Source organism: Pezoporus wallicus, unplaced genomic scaffold, assembly GCF_028554395.1.
Source record: "Pezoporus wallicus isolate ANWC-B61680 ecotype Strahan unplaced genomic scaffold, APGP_CSIRO_Pwel_v1 contig_4238, whole genome shotgun sequence".
NCBI lineage: Eukaryota > Metazoa > Chordata > Aves > Psittaciformes > Psittacidae > Pezoporus > Pezoporus wallicus.
In genome coordinates, this window is record NW_026637932.1 from 2,665,028 (window position 1) to 2,686,583 (window position 21,556).

Below are 21,556 nucleotides of genomic sequence, written 5' to 3' on the forward strand. Positions count from 1 at the left end.
GCTCATAGCAATGCCAGTTTGAAGGGCAAGTGGCCTATAAATTATTTTAGACTGGTCAAGTTACTCCTGTGGCCAAGATCAGAACAGTTACTTGTGACTCCTACACAGTGTAATTTAAAGAGCCTAGAACAGGCTGCCACACCAGAGCAGCTGTGAATTCATCTAAGTCATCAGTAATGACCAGCAAACTACAGTAAACTGGAATGTTAAATCATTTGAAAGGTGCACAGATATGGTGGTATAATTACTATGGAAATGTGTTTTTCCTTTTCTGCTAGCATGTCTGCAGGTGCTTACCCACTGGAGTAGGAATATGAACTTGACAGTCCCAATAGATAATGTCACCACAGCTTCCCTTTCATTGCCGTAACAGGGTAAAACCAAGTAATTTTGACAGCATTCCCAACCCCACTGCAGGGTTACTAGATACCACCTGCCACCACCTTCATGCCATCTGCTAAAACATTAGGACAGGCAAAGAGTTTAATCTGTTTATTCAGATACAAATTGAAAGCAGATGAATGGAGCACAGCCCCATTTCCACTGCTGCCTCTTCCTCTAACTACAAGAGAGGAGAGAAGCAGGCAGAAAGCAGCAAATAATAATTTAGTGACAGAAGCATTGTGGTTCCCAGTTCAAACCTCTGCATTTGGGTAACAGGGACAGTTAGAGAGCATCAGTGTATCAGTGACAGGAGAAACAAGTCATTTCTAGCCAGCTGGCACCAGCCTTGGGTACAAAAGCATCAACTGACAGGTTCCATCCTAAATGTAGAAAACAAAGCCTTGTAAACAGGTCTGCAATCTGCAGCGTGCATGAAGGAAACTACTTCAGCAACTTCTGCTGCAGTTTGCATTAAGACAGCTCTCCTCTACTCTTTAACCCTTCTCCAAATTCTGTGAGGAAAAGGGCCCCAGGCAGAGCTATCATCTTAAAAGTAGCTAAAATTTCCAGTATAATTTGACCTTCTCAAGGCATTCTGTCTTTACTGCCCTCTTTGGGATGATGACTTGAAATGGGTTTCTCTGGGTTAGCTCCTACAGTACCTTTGTGCATACTCTGCAGGGAGGTGAAGCTGGCAGAAAACAAAAAGAAAGGTACCCACTGAGCTAGGAAGCCTACTTGACCTTCAGGCCCCTCTTCTGATTTGGAAAGGGAATGTCTAACAGGAGCAGCTGGAGGAACTACAACTCACGGGGGACACCTTGAGGAATTCTATAGCTCACATTTTTGGTACCAACAGGATTAGTTCCCTTGGGGTGCTGGCACAAGCAGGCACATGACTGGCAGATCTCAGCTGCCCTATTTTGCCTCTCCCAGCTGTGGACTGTTGTTTTTCCAGGACTACGGAATCCAATTCTCTGCTTGAAGCAGCTTTCCTGAAGATACTTGCTGTAGACATTAATCCATTGTAGAAGCACAATGTCTGATTGACTCACGGAGCAGGAACACACACATTTTCTATTCTTCCATTCTTTCTGCTGTTATTTAAACTGAGATAGAGATGTTCCTCCCCAGCAGCACAGGTCTGCTCCATACTTTCCCAGACAGCCTTTTGCTTATTGAATTACCAGTTACTTGTAAATTCCCTCAACTTCCTTTTCATAGCATGTGAGGAGGGACATTAAATCTAGGAGGAAGTGCTGCGTACTGCAAAGCACGGACAGGAGGTGTACTGTAGGAAGCCTGGCCATCTGCACTCCAGGGGCTTCACAGCTGTGTCTGTTGTTCACTTGCATTGTGAGCTGCAGTCCAAGTTGGCCAGTGAGAAGAGAAGCTGCTAAAGGAATTAACTCTACATTTCACCTGCTAAATGATGGGTAGCTCTACTTAAGCTTCAGAGTCCCCATGTAAGGATTAATGATTTCTATGCCTCCCCAGAAGGCCATCTGACCTGCTGATGTAACAGATAAGTCTTTTAACTCCTAAGCACAACTGCATCCACTTCCAGCAACTGTTTTCTACTGAGAAATTCTGACTCCAGACAGTAAGGCTGTGTCACTTGATTCTTCATCTGTTCTCCACTCAGAGGCTGCACAGAATGCCAGGATGGACGAGGTGGGGATGGCAGCAAGCACCTATGAAAACCGGTAGCCCCAGGCTCTTGAAGGAGCTTCCCTCCCCCCCTTCTCCCAACACATAACACAAATTTGCAGTCAGTTTCCTGTTTGTTTTCAAAGGGATAGAATTTCAAAGTCTTCATCTTCGGAGTCAAAAAACCTTTCCAATCTGTCAGCATCAGAAGAGTCTGCAAGAGAAAAAGGAAGCGCTAGCTCCATGGGATGCACTGACTGTTCAGCACCAGTGAGATCAGCTGAAGAGTAGCAGAATTTGAGTGTTAAATGCCTGCAAGTTCCAGATACCCCAATGAAGGCCCTGAGAGGGATGAGAACATGTCAGTAGCACAGAAAAATGCATTGGAGAGAATTACATGGTGCACAGAAGGTGCACCACATCTCATAGATTCCAAAAGCATCCCTGATGCAGCACAACACTGCTGTGAGTTTTGTATAACTTTCCTGTACAGCAGCTCTGTACTAGCAGGAGACTGTTCTGCCTCAAGAGGCCCAAAATAGAAGAGCTTGCCTAAGGTCTGTAATAACAGCCATGAAGATTTCTGGCTCAATTAAGTGATATGGGAACATTCCCCATCCCCCATGTATCAGAGACTTGTTTTATGCTACAGATGCCTTTGATCCAGCTACTGGGGAATGTAATTACACAGCATGCACTCTCAGAAGTAATTAGTACAGTCCATTTTGTGAGGAAAGATAATGTATTTAATCCCTCCTGTTCACCCTTCCAACTCTATAGTGAGGAGACAGCACATACCTATAGGGGAAGTAACTTTACCATAAGGGAAATGCAGGTGAGAATGTATGTGCAAGCTGTGGAAGTAAAGGAGAAACCTACTCAGGCTTCATGAAAGCACTCGCTGGCAGAACAGCCAGCCAAAAGCCTAACTGCAGTAACTGATGGCTGGAGACAGAGAACTGCAAAGCTGAACACTCCCCCCAGACATGTTGTAACAAGCTTTAATCCCACAGCACAGTGATCAAAACCAGTGATACAAGGCAGTCACATAGATTGCAGTGCCCACAAGTAGCACCCAAGTGGCAGGGGAAAATAAGGACAAGGGGCTGGATAATCATGAAAGTACAATTATTCCTTCTAGTGAGGGACAGGACTGTTGAGAAACAGAATGGCCATAGCAGACGTGAAAGGTTCTAAAAGGTAGGGAAGGGAGAGAAGGACAAGTAGCCCATTACAAAAACATTTTTAAGAGTAAGAAAGGCAGCAATTAGGGAGAATTTAGTAGAGGTAAGGATCAATTGGCAGTTGAAGGCAATCAAGCATTCTGACAGAAAAGCACAGTGAGATAAGGCAGGCTTTTCAAGTTCATGCTAAGGAGAGATAGCAAGTAAGCACAGGGTGCAGGATTCAAGTAACAGGACACAGTCCAATGCCTGGTAACAGGGTAGGTTTGTCTATGTATACTTACTGCTCTTGGCAGAAGCAGTCAATGGCTTTTTATCTCCTACAATGTTTGTGCACATTATTAACACGATAAACAGAGCCTGACAGCCAAGATACTGCCCAGCGCTTGTTCCCTTTTGCATTGGTAGTAGCACATTTACAGGGAATGTGTGACTTACACTGGAACTAAGTTTGATCAGCCCTGTCTGACCATTTTCATTACCTAGAAACTCATTTTTCAGCCTTTTCAATGGACCCTTTTAATTCCTCCAAGCATCCCTTTATAAATCATAAATTCATGTTGTTGTGATAGCTTATGAACTTGTTTTTAATTTCCCTCAGTCACCATCTTCATTCACAGGCTCATCCTAAAAATCATCCTGAGACACCATGGGATCTGTGAAACACCAGCTGAAAGTGCTTCACAAAGAAACAAGATCAATTGACCCAAGAGCTCCAGGTGCAACAGGAACATACTAGAAGTCACCATGCAATTCCATACAATTTCCAGTAGGGATCACCTCACCTTTCACTCTGCCCCCCTGCAGGGCCTTACCTGGTGTGAGATTCAGGACATCAGGGTTGGAGAAATGCGAAGGCTGGCGTTCAACCAGTTCAAACATTGGCAGCGCTCCTCTTACAAGGGACAGCTGTGGAGCAAGAGCAGAGCCGTAAGAACCAACAACTCTGTACCCACAGTGCTCTGGGTCTTTAAGGGGTAACAACAATCTGTTGGCACTTCATTGCAGCTGAAAAAACATTTCTCAGATCTTTGACTCACACCATCAACAGCATTTCATGAGCTATGCTCTTCTTGGTAGTTTAATAAACCAAATGGGATGATGCTACAGAGAACATGGCCTCTGTGTAGCAGTTTGGAAACAAGACAATAACCTATATTCCTTTGTTTCTTTCTTGGTGATATAAACACAAACCTTTCTGATTTGCTGGCACCAATTGTTAAAGTCCTCCTCTGTGTTGCAGAAAAAGCCCTGGAAAAAAAAAAAAAAGAAAGAGGCATTCAATGCCTTACTTTTAAACTGTGGCTTACACTGCCCCATTAAACTGAATGCTCCCCATACACTTGATGTGACCAGACTGTCCAAGTGCTGAAATCATCAGTGTAATGGACTGCTCTACTGCAGAAAGAAAACTGGGCAGAAACAACCCACATGGAAACAAAGGTCTGTGTAAGGCATTGCAGGTTCAACAGAAAACAAGCCACACTGAACCATAATATGGATTCAGGAATGGATTTGGATCTGCTCATCAAAGGCAGGAATCAAAGCCTAAACTAAACTTGAGAGAAATGAGGAATGGCATTTAATTGCCATGCAAGTGGAACTTCCCTGGACCAAAGTGCTTCCTTCTTGAGGAGCTTCTTTACCATCATTACCAAAACCCACAGCAGCACTTGCTGAGAGCACAGCATGCCTGTAGAATACCCAACCCACCATCACTGCCCTTTGCCAGTTCCCTGGGTAAAGGGATGGCTATGGAACAGAGGGACCACAACACCGCTCCTTTGGGTGACTGGAAACAAAGGGTAGGAACGCACCACTGCGATGGAGGGGTCAAGCTCAGCAATGCTCATCCTGCAGGGAGGGTGCTGGCAGTGGAAGCTTTCATCAGGGAGACAGCCACTGTCATTGGGCTCCACTGCAGGCTGTGTAGTGTGGGGATCCAGGTAAATGAGTTCCTCACCTGGACAGACAGGCAAGGAGACATCAATAGGAAGAACCACGTAGAAGCTGCTCTTCTGAGAGGCAAATGGTGAGATAGAAAGAGTAGGAAGAGCGATGACAGAGCCAGCTCTCATAAAACCACAACAGAACACACATTCTAGGGACAACTTGTTTTCTCACACTTTCCCAAATGATTCTCATACAGGCAAAGAGCCAGTTGCCAGCAGAACCACAGTGGTCACTCCACAGCAACACCCTGGGATCAAGGCGCAGGCACTATCTGGGTACTGGTCCTTCACATGCTTTCCAGGGTCCTGTGTGAGCTCAAGTAGGCCCCAGAAATCCAAAGCACAACCAGCTTGAGGTTTTGGGCAGAGACAGAAAATCAGAGGGAAAGAGGAGAGTGAAACAGTAAATAGTTTGTAGAGTTTCAGGAAGTGGACAACTAAATCCAGCCAAGCCCCTAAAGGAAGATCAGCACTGCACATAGGAAGAAGTGTCTATGCACACCTCTTTACAGACAGGATTTAGCATTACACAGTGGAACTTTGGCTTATACTATAGCTGCTGTTCAAAGCTGCATCACTTGGGTCCTCACACAGAGGTTCAGTCCACAGCAGCCTTCCACACAGGAAAGGACCACCCTGCAGCATGCACAACAGACCAAGCAGGGGAGCTGTACCACTCCACAAGTATTTTTTTCAGCTCGGGGGAGATGCTTGGAAGGTCTTTGCAGTATTCTGGGCACTCACCTACATAGCCAATGAAGTAGTGAGCACTGTTTGGTTTCCCTCCGATCACTCCCAGCGACTGGGGCATCATGAAGCAGTGCTGGAAAAGCAATACAGAAAACACACAGCTGACAGACAGTGAGACAGTAGGTGGCAACAAAGGCAAACATCAAAAAATGCAGTGGGAAGGAAAGATGGGAACACTGAAAATCAGCAACTCTAGCAGCAAGAACAGCTATTTCCAGAAAGAAGCTCCATGAGGAAGGCTGCAACACAGGACCTTCAAGGAACATGGAAGCAGCTTAAAACCACTTGTAACTGCTGACAGGAACACACAGATGCACCAGATGGAAGGAGCAGCACTACTTCAGGACTCGGTCTGGGCAAGTCTTGGCTCTGCTGCAATCAGTGGCAAGATCCCCTGGAGCTCTAATAAGGCAGCAATAGTGCCCATGGAATGGAACGATCACTCAGGAAACAGTTTAAGTTCCTTATCCAGCTGTAGTATCCAGGCACCTTAATTACTGAGTTAAGGACAGGTAACCTCAGCATGAATTTGGAGTTCTCTTACCAGTGCAACTCAGAGCTCACTAGCATTTGGACAGCAAGACAATATGCACCCTACCCTGCCTTGTGCATGTACTCTGCACACCCTAAATCCTGCAGCCTCCTGGAACCTAGAACCATCTGCCAGCTTCTAGCCTCAGTCTGCAGGACAAGTTCCAGCATCAGAGCTACAGGGAGTCTGAAACACTACATTCATTAATGCTTATATTGCCACCAAGCACAGTACAGTTGTGCAGAACTAATGCTCCACAGAGAAGATCTGTGATTAAGTTGTGAAGTAAGATCCTCAAAACCAAACCAACTCAAAACAAAACAAAGAAAACCCCCAACCCCTCATCCCACCCCACAATTTTTCTAACTATAGCCTGCAAGAACCCACACCCTGACCTCTGACAAGGATTGTCTCTAAACACATTTTTCTTTTGCAAATAGGAAAATTACTTCTGAGTATTTTTTGCCCCAAAACCAAATTCTAGAAATTACGTAATGCACAACAGGGTCCTTAAGAACCAGAACACCAGGAACTGAGCTCCAGATCCCCTACCTTCAGTGTTTCAATATAGGCTTCATTGATCTCTGTGAGCCCAAGGCGAAGAGGTATCAGCAGCACCAATGGTTTCCACAGTGAAAGCCTGTCTCTAACCCCTGCTTCCTCTGGGTACCCGTTGTAGAGTACGTCTGACTCCACAGCAAGGCATGCTGCAGCTCCAGCACACGGGAAGTTGGACTGGCACAACCGCCCTATGGAAAGGGAACAGGAGCAGAAAGCATCAGAAATAACCTCCGTTTCTGGACCTTGAGTAACTCTATTCAAGCTCTTATCAGTAATTGCTATTTACTAAAAGCCTACTGCACTTAAAAAAAAGCTTAAAGTGGTGCAGTGATGGGATCAGGTGATGTATGTGCTCCCTGCAGGGCTTCTGGTAAGGCTCAGCTTCAAGATTACACCAAAGCATGTTGTACTCACAGCCACCATCTGCTGGGCTGTTAAAAAGCAAATTCTTCCAGCAGGTGAGCAGCTAAGCAACAACGTGTGGCAACAAGGCTGAATGAGCCGATCAGGAGGTCAGGCCAGAGTCCTGAATGCAGGAAGTGTCTAGGCAGGAAGAGATAATCTGAAGTGCTCAACTCCAGAGGAGTTTGTGGAGGGTATGAAGACAGCTGAACCGCATGAGCAAAGCATTATGGCTGAACACAGGAAATACTCAATGAGTGCTGTCACAAGACACACAGTGTCTGTCCAGAGTAGTAGTGAACTTTCCTAAAGCTCACTAAAGCCTTCACAGATTTTACTGGGGATCATTCAGAAGCTACTTTAGAGACCTAAAGCAGGATGATCATTAAGCTCTGCAATTTCAACACAAGCTTTGCAGTAAGATATGGGGCAGCAGAACTCCTCAGGGCATACACATAACATCAGCGCTATGCATCCTCATTCTACAGGCTTGACAAACACACAGCAGGCTGTAATGCAACCAGATTATGTAAATTGTGGTACAGAAACAGCTCCAAGCCTACCTGTCTCACCGGCCAATTTCATTACTTGCTGGGTGCGTGAAGAAAAAACCCAGACCCCCAAAGAAACCCACAGCACTTTTAATCTAAAGCCAAGGCAATTAGACAGAATGTCAGAGGCTTGTTTAATTTATTCCTGGGCTAAGCTGAATGCCAGGACACTAGCAGGTAGGACACGATGTAAACACCTTCATCACCAGCTATCTCAGCAGGGTGTTTGCTCATACGAAGAGCTTCAAACCCAGCTGAACAAGGAGAATGTTACACCCAAGGTTAGAAGGAAGAGGATTTTGATCTAAAACCTCAGTATGAGAGAGAACCTGCACTAAAGAGTTTGCAGTTGCTCTCCATTTTGTCCCTCATGGAGGGAGAAGGTGTACATATCCATCTCTCATGCATATAGCTACTGAAGGTCCTGAGAAAACTGAAAGTCATTATTTGTAGAGATTTACCCTGCTAAAGCAGTGAAGGTCATGGCATTTTCTGTTGCAGTAGCCTGCCTGTTCTGATGATCTGAAACCAGCTGCCAAGCCAAAGCTGTTGCTGAATGGAGTGTCACTGCAGGTCTCTTTATCAGGCAAAGCAACTGTCAGTTCTGCACTGTGATATGAACACATTTCACCCAAGTTTAAGCAGTAGAGAGCTCAGCACAGACTAAATTCACCTCGCTTCTTTGGTAGGCCTTGCAGTGCTGTGGTGCCACACCACAGCAGAACCTGCCTAAAACTTCCCAGCTGGATCCAAACCATTTACTGCAAACATATTACAACAAATATGACACCACATCTCTTCTGCTGCAGCTGCTGCTGCTAGCAGGTACTGGCTTTACTGTCTTGGTTTCTCACCACCTTTGTGATACACAGAATCTTCCAATGCCCAAAACTAAGAGCCCCTTTCTGATACAACAGACTTGACTCAGAAGGGATAAAGATGGATGTGGCAAAAGGCATTTCCTATGAACTTTAGGGTGGACAGTATTAGCGATCCAATTGAGCAGAGATATGAAACAACATTAACTTCTGAATGCTTCACTGTCAACAGATGTTTGGGCACAAGGTATCTACAGACATAAAACATATCAGAACCATTTATACAGTAACTTTTGGGCCCTGAATGGGTACATTATGATTCACAAGCCAGGAAAATAAACTAACACCCCCTGCATGTTACAATCTGTATGGACACATTACTTGAAGCGGCATCAGTGCTGAACAATTGGTGTCACACAGACAAGAGCTTGCAGCGTACCCAAGGCTAGAACTGAAGCACATTGGCTGCAAAAAGTAATGTTTTCAGGCTTAAGATGAAGATAAATCCAGTTTCTGTTTTCATGTTGGCCTTTTTTAAGCCAAGGTCATTAGCACATAACTGCAGAGGACTGTATGTACCTAAGGCTATACAGGCACTTCTCAGTCAGATCCTGTGTCAGTTGAGACTACCTGATAAGAGATGTGACTTCACACAGTGACTTTCCTGCACTCTAGGGACAAATTGCCTGTTAATTTATTTTGGCTCTACAGCAGCTGGAGCCAGCCTAAGCAATGCCTGCCCTGATCTTGCCTATAACCTTCCACCAGCTCCAGTGCTCACTGGACTGTTCTAGATGCCATTTCAGAACACTAACCCAGCAGAAAACACTGCACAGGTTTGTGCTGTGTAAATGCACTGTCCCACAAGTTAGTCCATGGCAAGCAAGGAGAAGGCTTGTGTGGCCAGCACCATGCAGGACTGCAGCTACCAGCAATGCAGGCCTTCAGCTTCCATTACTGTGACACTGCGACCTAGCAAGCATGCTAGGGATGAACACATTGTACAGCTGTTCAGCCTTCAGAGCCTTCCTATTGTCAGGATGGGGGGGGGGGAAGGGAGCAGTAAAGGAAACAACCAGTCATCACTCTTTAGAAGATGATGAGAGATGCACTACAGGGATAGACGCTCTTCTCTTCCCCTCCCCTGCCTCCCCAATGTTTTTCATTTTTGTCTTCAGCGATCTGTTCCAGTTTTCTTACTCTGCCCAATAGCAAAGACATTCCTACCCCATTATGAGAGAAAGCAGCTTCTCACTGCTTGCCACCTGTGGCTACAAACAAGTTTGATACCACCTTCCAAGCAGCTCCCACCTAGCTGATCTGAAGGTCAGAAGATCTTCTCTCCAGATCCAGAGACCACAGAGCTAAGTCAGAGGCTCTATCAGATGAAGCAAAAGTCAAACAAGGGACTTCCTTGCCCTAGAACAGCAGTTCTTGGATTGTTTTAGTATTCTTGGCCACAGATTTAAGACAGAACATGTACTTCATACTTCTTGTGTTGTACTATCTGCTCTCCATTTTTATTTCTGTTTACTGCAGCTATTTTCAGCTTCTTGCTGCCAGAGGATATACCATATCCCATCTCCATGTGATACTTACTGATTTCTTCCATCACTACTGTGTTGTCCATGGCTATATGTACTGCCAGTGAACTCCATGTATCAAAAGCTGCAAGTTTTCTATAGGAAAATTAAAACAAAAAGTTGGCAGGGATTAGTTACAAGACAAAGATGGTGGGGTATCGGAGAGGAGAAACTGGATTAGGAGAGATTGGCTTTTATCAGTTATGCCGTAAAGTATGCTTTTATACATGTATCAGAGTTGTAGGCTTCACTGCCACTAGTTATTACGGCTAGAAGAATAAACAAGATTGCAAATGGGACTGCGAATGAGACCACACCTGGGAATTTGTCCCTCAACAGCGTACAAGTACAAGAGCACTGATACAACCTCCAGCTTGAATCCCAGAACTTCCGGCTACCAGAAAGTGAAAAAGCATAAAAGTAAATAATAATAAATGAAAAAGAAAAATAACTCTGACTTTCCATACATATCTCCTGATCACCTATACCAGATCCTGAGCTAATTTGGCATATGGTCTTATCTGGGAAAGCTGCTTTCAGGCAATCCTACACCTGTTCCAGAGAACAGGTTACGATTGCTCATCTAATCAATGTGAAGGAAGAACAGTGACAGAAGAGAAAATGTTACTAAAGGCATGCTCTAGCACTACTATGATCCTCTGCCCGTCACCATGGAACCCAGGTAGCAAATACTAATGCTTTCTTCTGCTATGCATTAGTGACTTGATAGCTCACTGAAGCTTTACAATAATGAAGACACTGTTGTCAGGTCAGAGATCCAAACAACAGCAAGATCATCTACTTTGAAACTTGCTTTTGGTCTGCTGCAGGGTACTGTACTCTGTTCTAGCAGCAAGCACATTACTTGTGGGATGTGGAGAGACATTTCTGGGGGTTGTTCTCAACTTGAAATCTGTTTCCTCTCACATCCTGCCAGCATATAAATGGCAAGAACTTGGAAAGAGCCCTTCTGTCCAAGCAGGTCAATAAGGTCAAGCAGGTCAACAAGGTCAAGCAGGTTGCTGGCTTAACATCATTAAAACATATAGTTGCACTTCAGCCCATGGGCAGAAACCTGTAAACTAGGAGGTTACAAACCAAATGACCCCACTGCACGCTTCAAAAGATGTAAAGGAAAAATGCAGCACTTACTTCAGCACTTGTGCGACTGTGTTTGGTCCATACCACTGACCTATGGATTTTCCCTCGCCAACTCCCATCTGGGCTGCATCACAAGAAAAAAAATAATTAGCAAATAATGTCATCCACACTGTTTCCCTTCCTAATCAGTTTGTATTTAATGGGGAAGAAATCTCACTTAGAAACACTGTTAAGTCAGCAGAATCTAGCCTTTCATCTACCCTTTCATAGCATCACAGAACGGTTAGGGTTGCAAAGGACTTCTCATGGGGTATCTTAATGTAGATGAAAGAAAAAAGCATGCCCTGAAGGGCTATAAAGTAAAATCTTTTCCCCAAAATGCAGTAATGCAGAAGTTCATAACGGGCAATATTACCTCAAAAGAAACATCAGACTGTTTGATTACCAGACCACCCCTGTAATCTGAAGTTCTGTTCACTGAAGCTATACCTTAATAGTGCCTCAAGAGCCTACAGGCTCTTAAGAAAAACTGGAACAGGCCGCTTCTATGCCAGATAAGTTTATATGAAAGTGTGATCCTTCCTTAATCCATTTGGTATTTCTGAGAGTTTCTTTGATCAGCAGTCTTCTCATATGATAAGGTCCTAGTAAAAACAGCAGGCACATGAATTCCTCCCACCTTAGCTAGCTACAGTATGGAAAGTGATGCTGAATATAACCTAAAGCATTAGGCAAACCTGATGGCCTTAACGGAGTCAAAAAGAAAAGTGCATCATAATCCATAATAAAGAATGGTAGCTTGACAGCATGTTAGAAAACAAGCAGCAGAGTGTCACGTACTACCTGACCCCCTCACCAAGCCAGTAAAAGAAGCAGCAATGTTCTAAACTCATGGGAAACTCAGACTGAGCATTCTCCACATTCTTCAGCACCCAGGCTCTTACCTATCTGGTGAATGGAGTAGTAGCTGTCTTTTTTGTCAATGAAGGCATTAAGAACATTGAAGTAATTAGCCATCTGCTTCTTCCCTTTTATCCACCTCCAATCTAAGACACACAAGGGGATACATGAAACAAAACACGGTATTTATTAGCAACAAGAGGCTGCAAGCTACAATTCCCTGTGCATTAATCAACTGACCCAATTTTCATATCACTATCTTATTACTTGGTATCTGAGTCATTTTCAACGCTAAAAAATTAATTTAAAATAAAAAGTAAGCATTCTCACAGCTGGGATAAAGAAATATCACCCACAGAAAAACAAATAAGCAAAAATCAGACAACAAAATTGTATCTCTACCCTACAAATGGGGAATAAGATTACAATTTCTCATCAACAGGTATGAGCTACGTATTCTGTGAAAACACAAGTGACCTCAATACAAAAATCATCCCCCTCAAATTCAAAAGCCATCAACACCTGTCAAAAGTAAGCTCTTGCAGAGCTTCTTACAGACCAAACATGGGTCAAGCACAAGAACAGAAGCATTCAGAAGAAGAGGCTACACTCAGTAAGTGAGGGCAATGCGACAAATCTGAACTATAAAAAACAATCAATCTATGAAGTTGTTTCAAACTTAGTTATACGAAAAAACTTTCAAGAAAAATCTGTTATGCTCTTGTCTTCAGTAGATTTAACTAGCATGTGACAGGGCTCTGCTTTGTTTTAAGGCTTGTACAACTATGTCTACCTATGTAGTTGCAGAGAGCAGGGAAACAGCTGTTTCAGGGTTTCCAGTACACTATTCTCTCAACAGCCCTGAACTTGAGAAAACTGAAGAAAAAGTTATAGAGCCTTCAGCAGTTCCCAGCTGCACCCTTGTTATCTGCTGTCCTTACAAGGACTGCACTGGTGGGAGCACGTGGCCCTGGACGTCGATATGGGGTGTGCACTGGTTTACCTCTTCCCAAATGCCTGCAGACCAAGGCCTGAGCAAAGATCATCTGGCCACACCGCAACATACAGCCCCAGCCAGTATCAGATGTGGGACCAGTTCCTCCTGCAAACAAGGCCAGAAAATAAGTATGTAATGAACAGTAAAACAGTGCAAAGAGGGAGAAGAAATGAAAGCAGAGGGAAAAGAAATTAAAGCACTGGAAGTCTGCACCTGGGTAGCATGTTCACGCAAGAAATCAGGCGGATAAGGACATCAGTGAATAAGGACTATCTTAGCTCACATACCCAAGGCTGAAGACAAAAATGTAGTTATCATTGAGTAACTTACTGGCATCTCTTAAAACCAACCAAACAAAATCCTCTAACATGAACTGAAAGGGGAAAAAAAACTTCAAAGGGAAATTAAAAAAACTCAACTAGAGAGATGAATTCCTCTGGAGTACAACAGTCCTTGAACATAGCTGCAGACTCCCAGCCCAATTCAGAGAACGTTTCTACACCAAGGCGCTTCTTACAGGCAACTTCCTGTAATCCTTATCTTGAGAAGGTAACTCATTATGCAAAACAAATCAGTCCCAAGAATTTACACATCATAAGCAGCTATGGCTGGATGAGATTCCAAAGTGAACAACTTAGGCCAAAGAAAAACACCTCCAAAACAACCCATCAACCAGAAATGCCACCTCAGCAATAACTAAATCCCCATATCCTGCATAATTCTGGAGAATAAGCTGGATATTAGCTCAGACTAGAAAGCCTTAGACAAAGGCCTCAAGGCTGGAAGCACCTCCCTGACAGAACTTCAAAAGGAAACTGCTGCTCCTTCACTGACACTTTGGCTTATTATTACAAGCTTCACACGTAAAATGTTTATAGTGTGACCACAGCAAGTAAGCCGTCTTACAAACACACAGTGAGCTATGCCTTAGCACAGCTGGCAGAAGTAGCTCCTTTGCAATGCTGCTTTCTTCTTTCAATCCTTATGCAACTACTCTGCATAAAAAGCATATGGAGAAAAATCACTCAAGAGAAATATTTTATCAACTTCTGGATGGTCAGCAGCTATCTTCCATAGTTTTGCCAGCAATTTATAACATAGACAACATCCAAAATTGATAATGCTTTACAAAATTAGCATTAGACATTCCCCTTTCCTCTGTGCTTGCCCACATAAATATTGTGAGCTCTTCAGAGAATAAGTGGGGAACAGTAAAAGGGAGGACTGGGAAAAGAAAGACTGGAAAAGGTCTGCTGTATGGCATGCAAATCATATGTATACTGTAAATGGGAAATGACTCAGAAAATGGGATCTCTGTTTTGCCCCCCACCCCTTTAATAACTCCATAGAAACCCCAATCATGTTTGTGAGCCATAGTTAAAGACATGGTAACCCTTCAATTTCAAACACATTTAACTATGGCTTACAAACATGAACTTAAAGGGACTAAACTGCATTAAAGATGTCTCATAAGTTGTTAGGCAAAGAGTTTCCCAGTAGGGAAAGAACAGAACAAACCAGAAGGACTAGCTACCAAGAAGTCTCTTTTCCAAATCTGAGCAATTTTCCCCACTGACAGTGGGGACATGGATGAGATTTGTAAACCCATTTACCTGCTCTTAGATCTCTTCTGATACACCTTCCACCCAGTACACAAAACCAAACCACAGAAGAGACCATGCAGAATATCTTGGGGAATGAAGACTTCTACCTTCCATTTCATTGGGAAAAGGTCCTCACATCATGAAGTTCCTACGTGTAACAGCCACTTCAGTCATTTAACCTCCCCCAACAACAAAAAAACCACACGTAGTCTAGAGCAGATGCACAAAGGCTGTAATTTCAGTACCTCATCTTGAGCTTTCATTACTTTAATCCACTTCAACCCCAAGACCTTCATTAAATAATATTACATGATAGATTTATGTAGGACCTAATGAACATGAAGTACAAAAAAATTCCCATGTTGCTCAAAGAAAGGATGTTTCTAGGTAGGCTTCCTAAACTCATTCTTGTACCCTTTTTAAAATTCCTGTCATCCCTCATACCCAAGGACATGATGAACTCTCATTCTCAGGTAAGCAAAAAGTCAAGTTAATGAAGTGCATTTCTGATCCTTATAAATGGAAGCACATTAATGTTATACTTGTAGGGACTGTTTTATTAGGTAGAGATACTGAATTATCACCACTTCCAGGGTGTTTTTAGACTTGTCCACAGTACATACCAATAGCAGGGAAGTTCTTTCTGTAGGTGAACCAAAGCCGAGAGGTCACATCCAACAGGATCTCCTCTTTCTCTGAAAAATTTTGGAAGCATTGGAAAGCATGCATGTGAAGGAAGCACCAAACACAGCTAAATCCATCTCCCACTCACCTTCCCCAACAACAGCAGCATTCTGCTTCTCACACAGTCTGCATGCCCAGAGACAAAAACTGGTTGAGGAACAGTGGTGCTGTGCAGAAGAAACTTAACTTTTCCCCCCAGATTAGCTGCAAGCAACCCAAAGACATTATGGTCACAGGCAAATTACGGAGCAGTAAACCACCTTCTTGCCTTTTCCCTGAGCTGTCTCCTTGCCTCAACCATTCTGGCCTCGTGACACAAGGCCCAGTAACTGGTAACTTTCTGGACAAGAACATTCCAGGGTCCATGGAAATGGCCAAACAGACAGAAACTGGGCAGTTACAGTCTGCATGCTTTGCCAGCAAACAGACAGACTTTGTAGTGTGCTTATAGGTTTGCAGTCACCTTGCTGTTCAGAAAGCAACGTTATGATAGTAACAGAATCCTCTGGAGCATTAGAGCACATTGCACTGTGCAGGCAAACTACCTGTAAAAACACTGTATTTCCGGCCAAGGATCCAAACAGGTTCTTTGGTCTCAGGGAAGTCTTCATATTCGAACCTGAGAGTGTCGTAAGTAAGAGTAGCTAGAAAGAGAAAGGAGAAATTACATACTTTTCAGGGCTTTTCCTTGTGCTTTAAAAACCATACAAAACCAGAGAATCAGAACTGCTATGGCCCAGTAACATACACACCCAGAGCACCTGGCTCTAGCTGGCAAGGAATGGTACAGCTCCACCTGCAACCACCACCTCTTGGAAGGCACAGACAGCTGACACAAGCAGAAAAGCAGAGGGATTTCCAGGTTAGATCAGCTCCAAGCTCTACCCAGTTCAGAAAACATCTAGGACTTCAGCTGGCAGCTGCACTGTATCCCCCAGAACACGCACCATCGTGTATGCCATCAACAACGATATCGAGGTCCTCTTTTCAAGTGAGCAAAGTGATACAAAAATCTTCTTCCAGAGAATGTAATAAAAAGCACACATCATAACAAAATGGGACCTAACCCCCACTCTGCCCATCAGTTCCTCCTCAAGCAGAAATGAATCCAGCAGAAGTCATCATCTGCCCTGAAAACAGCCTGCAGCTTGTGGAGCTTCACTACCTTTACAGATGTCACACTAAAACCCGAGGAACACAGAGCTGTACTTGTTCACAGATGATAGGCAAACCTTAGGTCTATTTTACTGGCTCTCTTCACAGCATGGCATCCATCAGTGCCTATGCATGTACTCTCTTACATGACCATTACAGAACAACTCAGCAGCACAGGCTGCCCTTGGATCAGGGCAGCCTATGCTTCCATGCAAAAGGCACAGGAAAAATAAATTAAAATGGAAAGTTGGATGATCTGTGCTGTGCTAGATCTGCATTTGAAAATATGGCCTGGGAACCCTGGAAAAGAACTATCTCATTTTGTAGGTGTCAATTCTTTAACAAAGCACCCACAAAATTTAAAACAGAATAAAGCCAGACTGTTCTGTAACTGTTAAAGTGGCTATTGAAAACATCTCTTACAGCAAATACAATAAAATCTGTGGTAACATGACACGAGTTTAAAACAGTACAACAGACTAAACAACCACAAGCTCCTCTCAGTCCCATTTCCTGTGAAAGCCACCACATGGTGCACACTTTGCCTTTTGCTTCTCAGGAGAGTCACCTGCTGATGTTCTCTCATCTGCCTATGTAGCTGACCTCACCCTTATCACAAGTAGAAGCTGCTCATAAGACAAACTTTCCTCCCAGCCATTCCCTTAGCTTTCGAAAGCATCATCTGGTGCACCACTAAACAACTTGGCTGATTTGCATCAATGATAGCTCCAGGAAGTCACCACTCGGTTCTGCTCCACCTTCCAGACATCTAGGATACTCCTCACTGTGCTTGGGCAAACAAGCTACACAAGACATTTTGCCCTCCTGTAGGTGCCTCATCAGCCTCCTGCCCCTGGGGTACATAACCTGAAATTCCAACTCCAAATATCAAGAAAATTGTTGAGTAGCAGCAGCAAGACACCATTACTAAGACCAGCTACTGTTTAAACAGGAACCCTGGCAACAGAGATACAAATAGGCTCCTAAATCATATTTTGAATTAGACCCTGGCCCTAACCCTAACCCAAAAGATTTAAAGCAGGTTTCTAATAAAATGAGTGAAACAAGGGTGCTAAACAGAAACTATCAAGCTCCCTACCACCCCTCTTTCTCCTTCCTAGAAACATTTCCTCATCTTCTCAAATGTCACACCCTCTGTGCTCCACATCACACAGGTCCTTAGCAAGCACAGGATTTGCCAACTGGCAGCTTCACCACAAGGATCTGCTGGAATGTTTCCTCTTCAATCAAAGCTAGGAGAGGAAGGGGGCAGCAGGCAGGAAGGATTCCCAGGCTGCCCACTGGACCAGCTGCCTATTCAGGGAATGCAGCACATGCAAACTACAAGTGCTATGATGCTGTGCATTCAGCAGGAAGGTCCCAGACTTGCAGTCCTTCAGCTGAATGCCCAAAGGTCCTGTATGTTGAGCCGCACATCTGAAAGATGTGGTCAGGCAGTAGTTGTTTTCTGCCACCATCTGAAAAGGCACAAGTACTATATGCAGGAGTTAAGGTTCCTTCACAGGGAGAAAATCCAGATGACTGCTCCCAGTTAGTATCAACAACATTATAATGGGAGCAGTAAGCTCCCCACAAGGCTTGAAGCCACCACTTCCTTTATAAGCATTTACTTTCATACACTTGCACTCTTTCAAAACTATCCATTGTGCTACGGTGCAGATGAGCTAAATATGAGCCAGTGGGACCCAAACAATTCAGGCAGGGATACAAAGATGTCACAGCTTGCACAGGAGCTCTTCTCTCCCACTTAGTTAGAGGCAAAGGGTCTGAAAATTAAGCTGGAAAATCAACCAGCAGAAATCCTACTTGAAAATGGTCCTTCAGAGATGCAAAAGTTGGGTGAGATCAGCAAATTTCTCAGGCAGTACTCCAAAACTTCACCTTCAAGAAGCCCTCAGTCTATTTTAAATACCGACCTTTCAGCATCCAGGACAGTGGAGCAGCAGCCTCTGCAGAAAATCCAAGTGCACATCCAATATAATAGTTCGACTTCTTTCTGTGCACAATGGATTTCTTGTTAAAAAGCGAAGAATCCCAGCCTTGCAAAGCACACCCTCAGAAAGCTGGCCTTGCTCTCCAGGAGCCTTGGACATGCTGCGGATGGTGCTTGGTTTACTGGATCTCTGCCTCATGGCACACCTTCCACGGGGTCTGCTGAAGTGTCCCAGAACACCTTTTCATCCCACACCCTCACTAGAAAGCCCCAACAGAAAAGGCAAAGCTTTGTACATGCCTTTACAGAAAACAACTATCCTAAACAACCAAGGTAAAAGCATTCAAACTAAAACTGCATTAAAGACCATTAAAAAACTGTTTTGATACACAGAATTAGGGTAGAGGGTGAAGTTTTGCCTCCCTTCTCATATTCTTAAGCTGCACAACAAAAAAGGTGAGCTTAAAACATCACCTCAACTTGTAATAAGCTCCCACATAATCAAACACTGAAGCACAGCACTGGGCAGCAGCCCCTGACTGGTGATATCATCAAATGTGCTGAAGGCAAATTACATCCTTGACAGCCAGTAACTTTATCTGCTTTTCCAAAACTGTCTCTCTGGCAAACCAGTAACAAGTCAAAACTTTGATGACTCAGATAGAAACATGGCAAGTGATTTTCCCTGTGGTTTGCACAGCAAACAGCTGATGTTCGCTCCAGCATCATCTTGATTACAGTTTGCCTGCACAGCTCAGATGTTTTGTTGAAAAACTTCCTATACAAAATACTGAAGCAGAGATTTGGAGCACCACACTGAAGGAAAAACACGCTTTGCAAGACGTCCCTTCCCAAAATGCTTCCTGGGCTTCCCCAGTCTCTAGAGAGGTATTACTGTGGGACACTGAAATGCTCCTCAGGCAGAGCCTGCAATAGCTTAGAGACATTTTCCCTTCAGCCTTCAATTAACACTGCCACAAAAGAATCAGAAACCAGGGGGAATGAACATCTCCCTCAGCTAATAAAGGTGCATCAGCCAAGGCAGTGTGGGGAGGAAGAATGCCAGTGGATGTAGAGTATTTCAAAAGAGAGGCGAGAAGGTAAATATATTGTGCTAGTGAAGCTCACTGCTATAAAACACCTACAAAACAGGTAACGGAAGAACAGCCCGAATCCCTACTTCTGGCCTTTGCAGAAATAAAATTCTTTCCTTTCCCCTAAGACCTTTCAAACAAGACAAATCCCAACTATCTAAGCAACCATGAGTCATTAAGAAACAGCCAAGGAGGAATGTTATTCAACTGGAGAGTGGCACTTGCTTGGAGACCCAGAGCGAAGAGCTGAAAGTCTGCCCATTAGGCCCCTGACAGTCTCAGAGGCATGGCTGGACACAAAGGGGCTTGAGCTCTCATTGCTCCAAAGCCCGGAGACCCACCTCCTCTGTGCACACTGGAAATCCAGCCCTATTGTCTATTACAGCAAGGTTTTCCTTCTCTTGGTCATCCTCACAACACTTGCACAAAGGGAAACCAAACACATCTCCCAGCTCCCACTATGCAAGTTCACTTGCTGGAACGCACTTCTGTTCCCAGGTATGTGAGACAGGATACATCAACAGACAAGGACACACCAAGCAAAGGCAGGACATTATCAGCTGGAATACACTGACAAAAGCAGCACCTGCACCAGGGCCAAAACCAAGTCAAGACAGCAGTCTGGAGGGATGAGAGCTACCGGCTCCCTGTTTCATACACATGCTCCCCCAACATGGGGGTGGAACCCAGGCAGCACAGGAGAACGTTTGTTATTATGGAACATCACTTATCTCTCAGAGCATGAATGAAAGCTGTTACTAACTTAAGACTAGGAAATAGGCGAGTGCTAACACACTTCTTTTTCTTCTCCCCCATATGAAGCAAAACATCTAGCGTGAAAGGCTTTGCTGGCATTCTCAGTGAAGGTGAGGAGGGGCTCAGTCTCTTCACCCCTCGGTGCAGTAGGTGGCCACAGCCACCGCTTTCACCCTCTGGTTCGCTTCCCGGGCAGCCCTGTCCAGGCCATGCCGCCAAACTACGTGGAAGAGCTCAGTACCTTCAGGCACGACGGTAAAAGCCAAGCTGGTGACGGCAGGAGGGATTCGCCTCTCTGTTGACAGACCTCCCTCTCAGCTCTGGCCTGCAGCGGCAGGAACGGAGCCATCGCTGGGCTGACCTGAACACCCGGCTTCCCCCGCATCCCGCAGGGAAGCGGCCAGGCCCCTTCGGGTCCCACAGGGCTGAGAACGCCGCTTCCAGGACCGTACCCCAGGGAAGCAGTGACTTTTCCGGCCACCAGCTAGGTAAGAGACGCGCCCCCGAGCACCGTAAGAGGCCGCGCCGTTCCGGGCCGCCTGGGCCTAGGCCGCCCCGGGAAGCCGCAGGCCCCAACCGGCCGCTCGGCAGGGCGGCGGGTTCCTGGGTGAGAAGCAGAAGCGCTCCCGGCACCGCAGGCGGGAAGCGGCCGCCCCCGACACCCACCTGCGTCCATAGCGGCGGCCCCGGCGAGGGCTGCAGCCGCCGCTGTCCTCGCCGACACATACGCCCCAGCGCAGCCTTGCGCGACTGCTGGCGCGAGCACGGCGCCACCCAATGGGAGCGCCGCTAGCCGCCGGCGTCCGCGGCGGTTGGCTGCTGCGGCGCTTGTCATGGCTCAGTGCGCCGGGCGGCTTCCTTCGAGAGCTGGAGGCCGCCATTTTGCCGTACGGAGAGGCGGCGCGGCATGGGGAGAGGCGCCGTGTGGGCAGCGGAGCTGGGGT

The 21,556-nt window shown here is 45.1% G+C and overlaps 1 protein-coding gene across 1 annotated transcript; it reads right to left on the minus strand.

The window, feature by feature from the left end:
* Positions 1–591: 591 nt before the first annotated feature.
* Positions 592–21,433, minus strand: ATG4B (autophagy related 4B cysteine peptidase). The gene is made up of 13 exons (XM_057408390.1): positions 21,279–21,433; positions 16,199–16,297; positions 15,593–15,664; positions 13,372–13,470; positions 12,413–12,514; positions 11,520–11,592; positions 10,384–10,463; positions 7,005–7,201; positions 5,915–5,993; positions 5,036–5,181; positions 4,413–4,469; positions 4,034–4,127; positions 592–2,248 (listed from the first exon to the last, which is right to left on the minus strand). Exons 1-13 carry the CDS (start codon positions 21,286–21,288, stop codon positions 2,175–2,177), a joined length of 1,182 nt encoding a protein of 393 aa, XP_057264373.1. The 5' UTR covers positions 21,289–21,433; the 3' UTR covers positions 592–2,174.
* Between the last annotated feature and the right edge of the window lie 123 nt (positions 21,434–21,556).

What these genes read in the sequence shown, in the direction of transcription:
- ATG4B (XM_057408390.1), bottom strand. An exon ending in TTGACCCCTCCATCGCAGTG is followed by an intron (nt 4,470 to 5,035) that starts GTGCGTTCCTAC and finishes TTTTTTTTCCAG; the next exon opens with GGCTTTTTCTGCAACACAGA. An exon ending in TGTCCTGAATCTCACACCAG is followed by an intron (nt 2,249 to 4,033) that starts GTAAGGCCCTGC and finishes TTTCTCTTGCAG; the next exon opens with ACTCTTCTGATGCTGACAGA.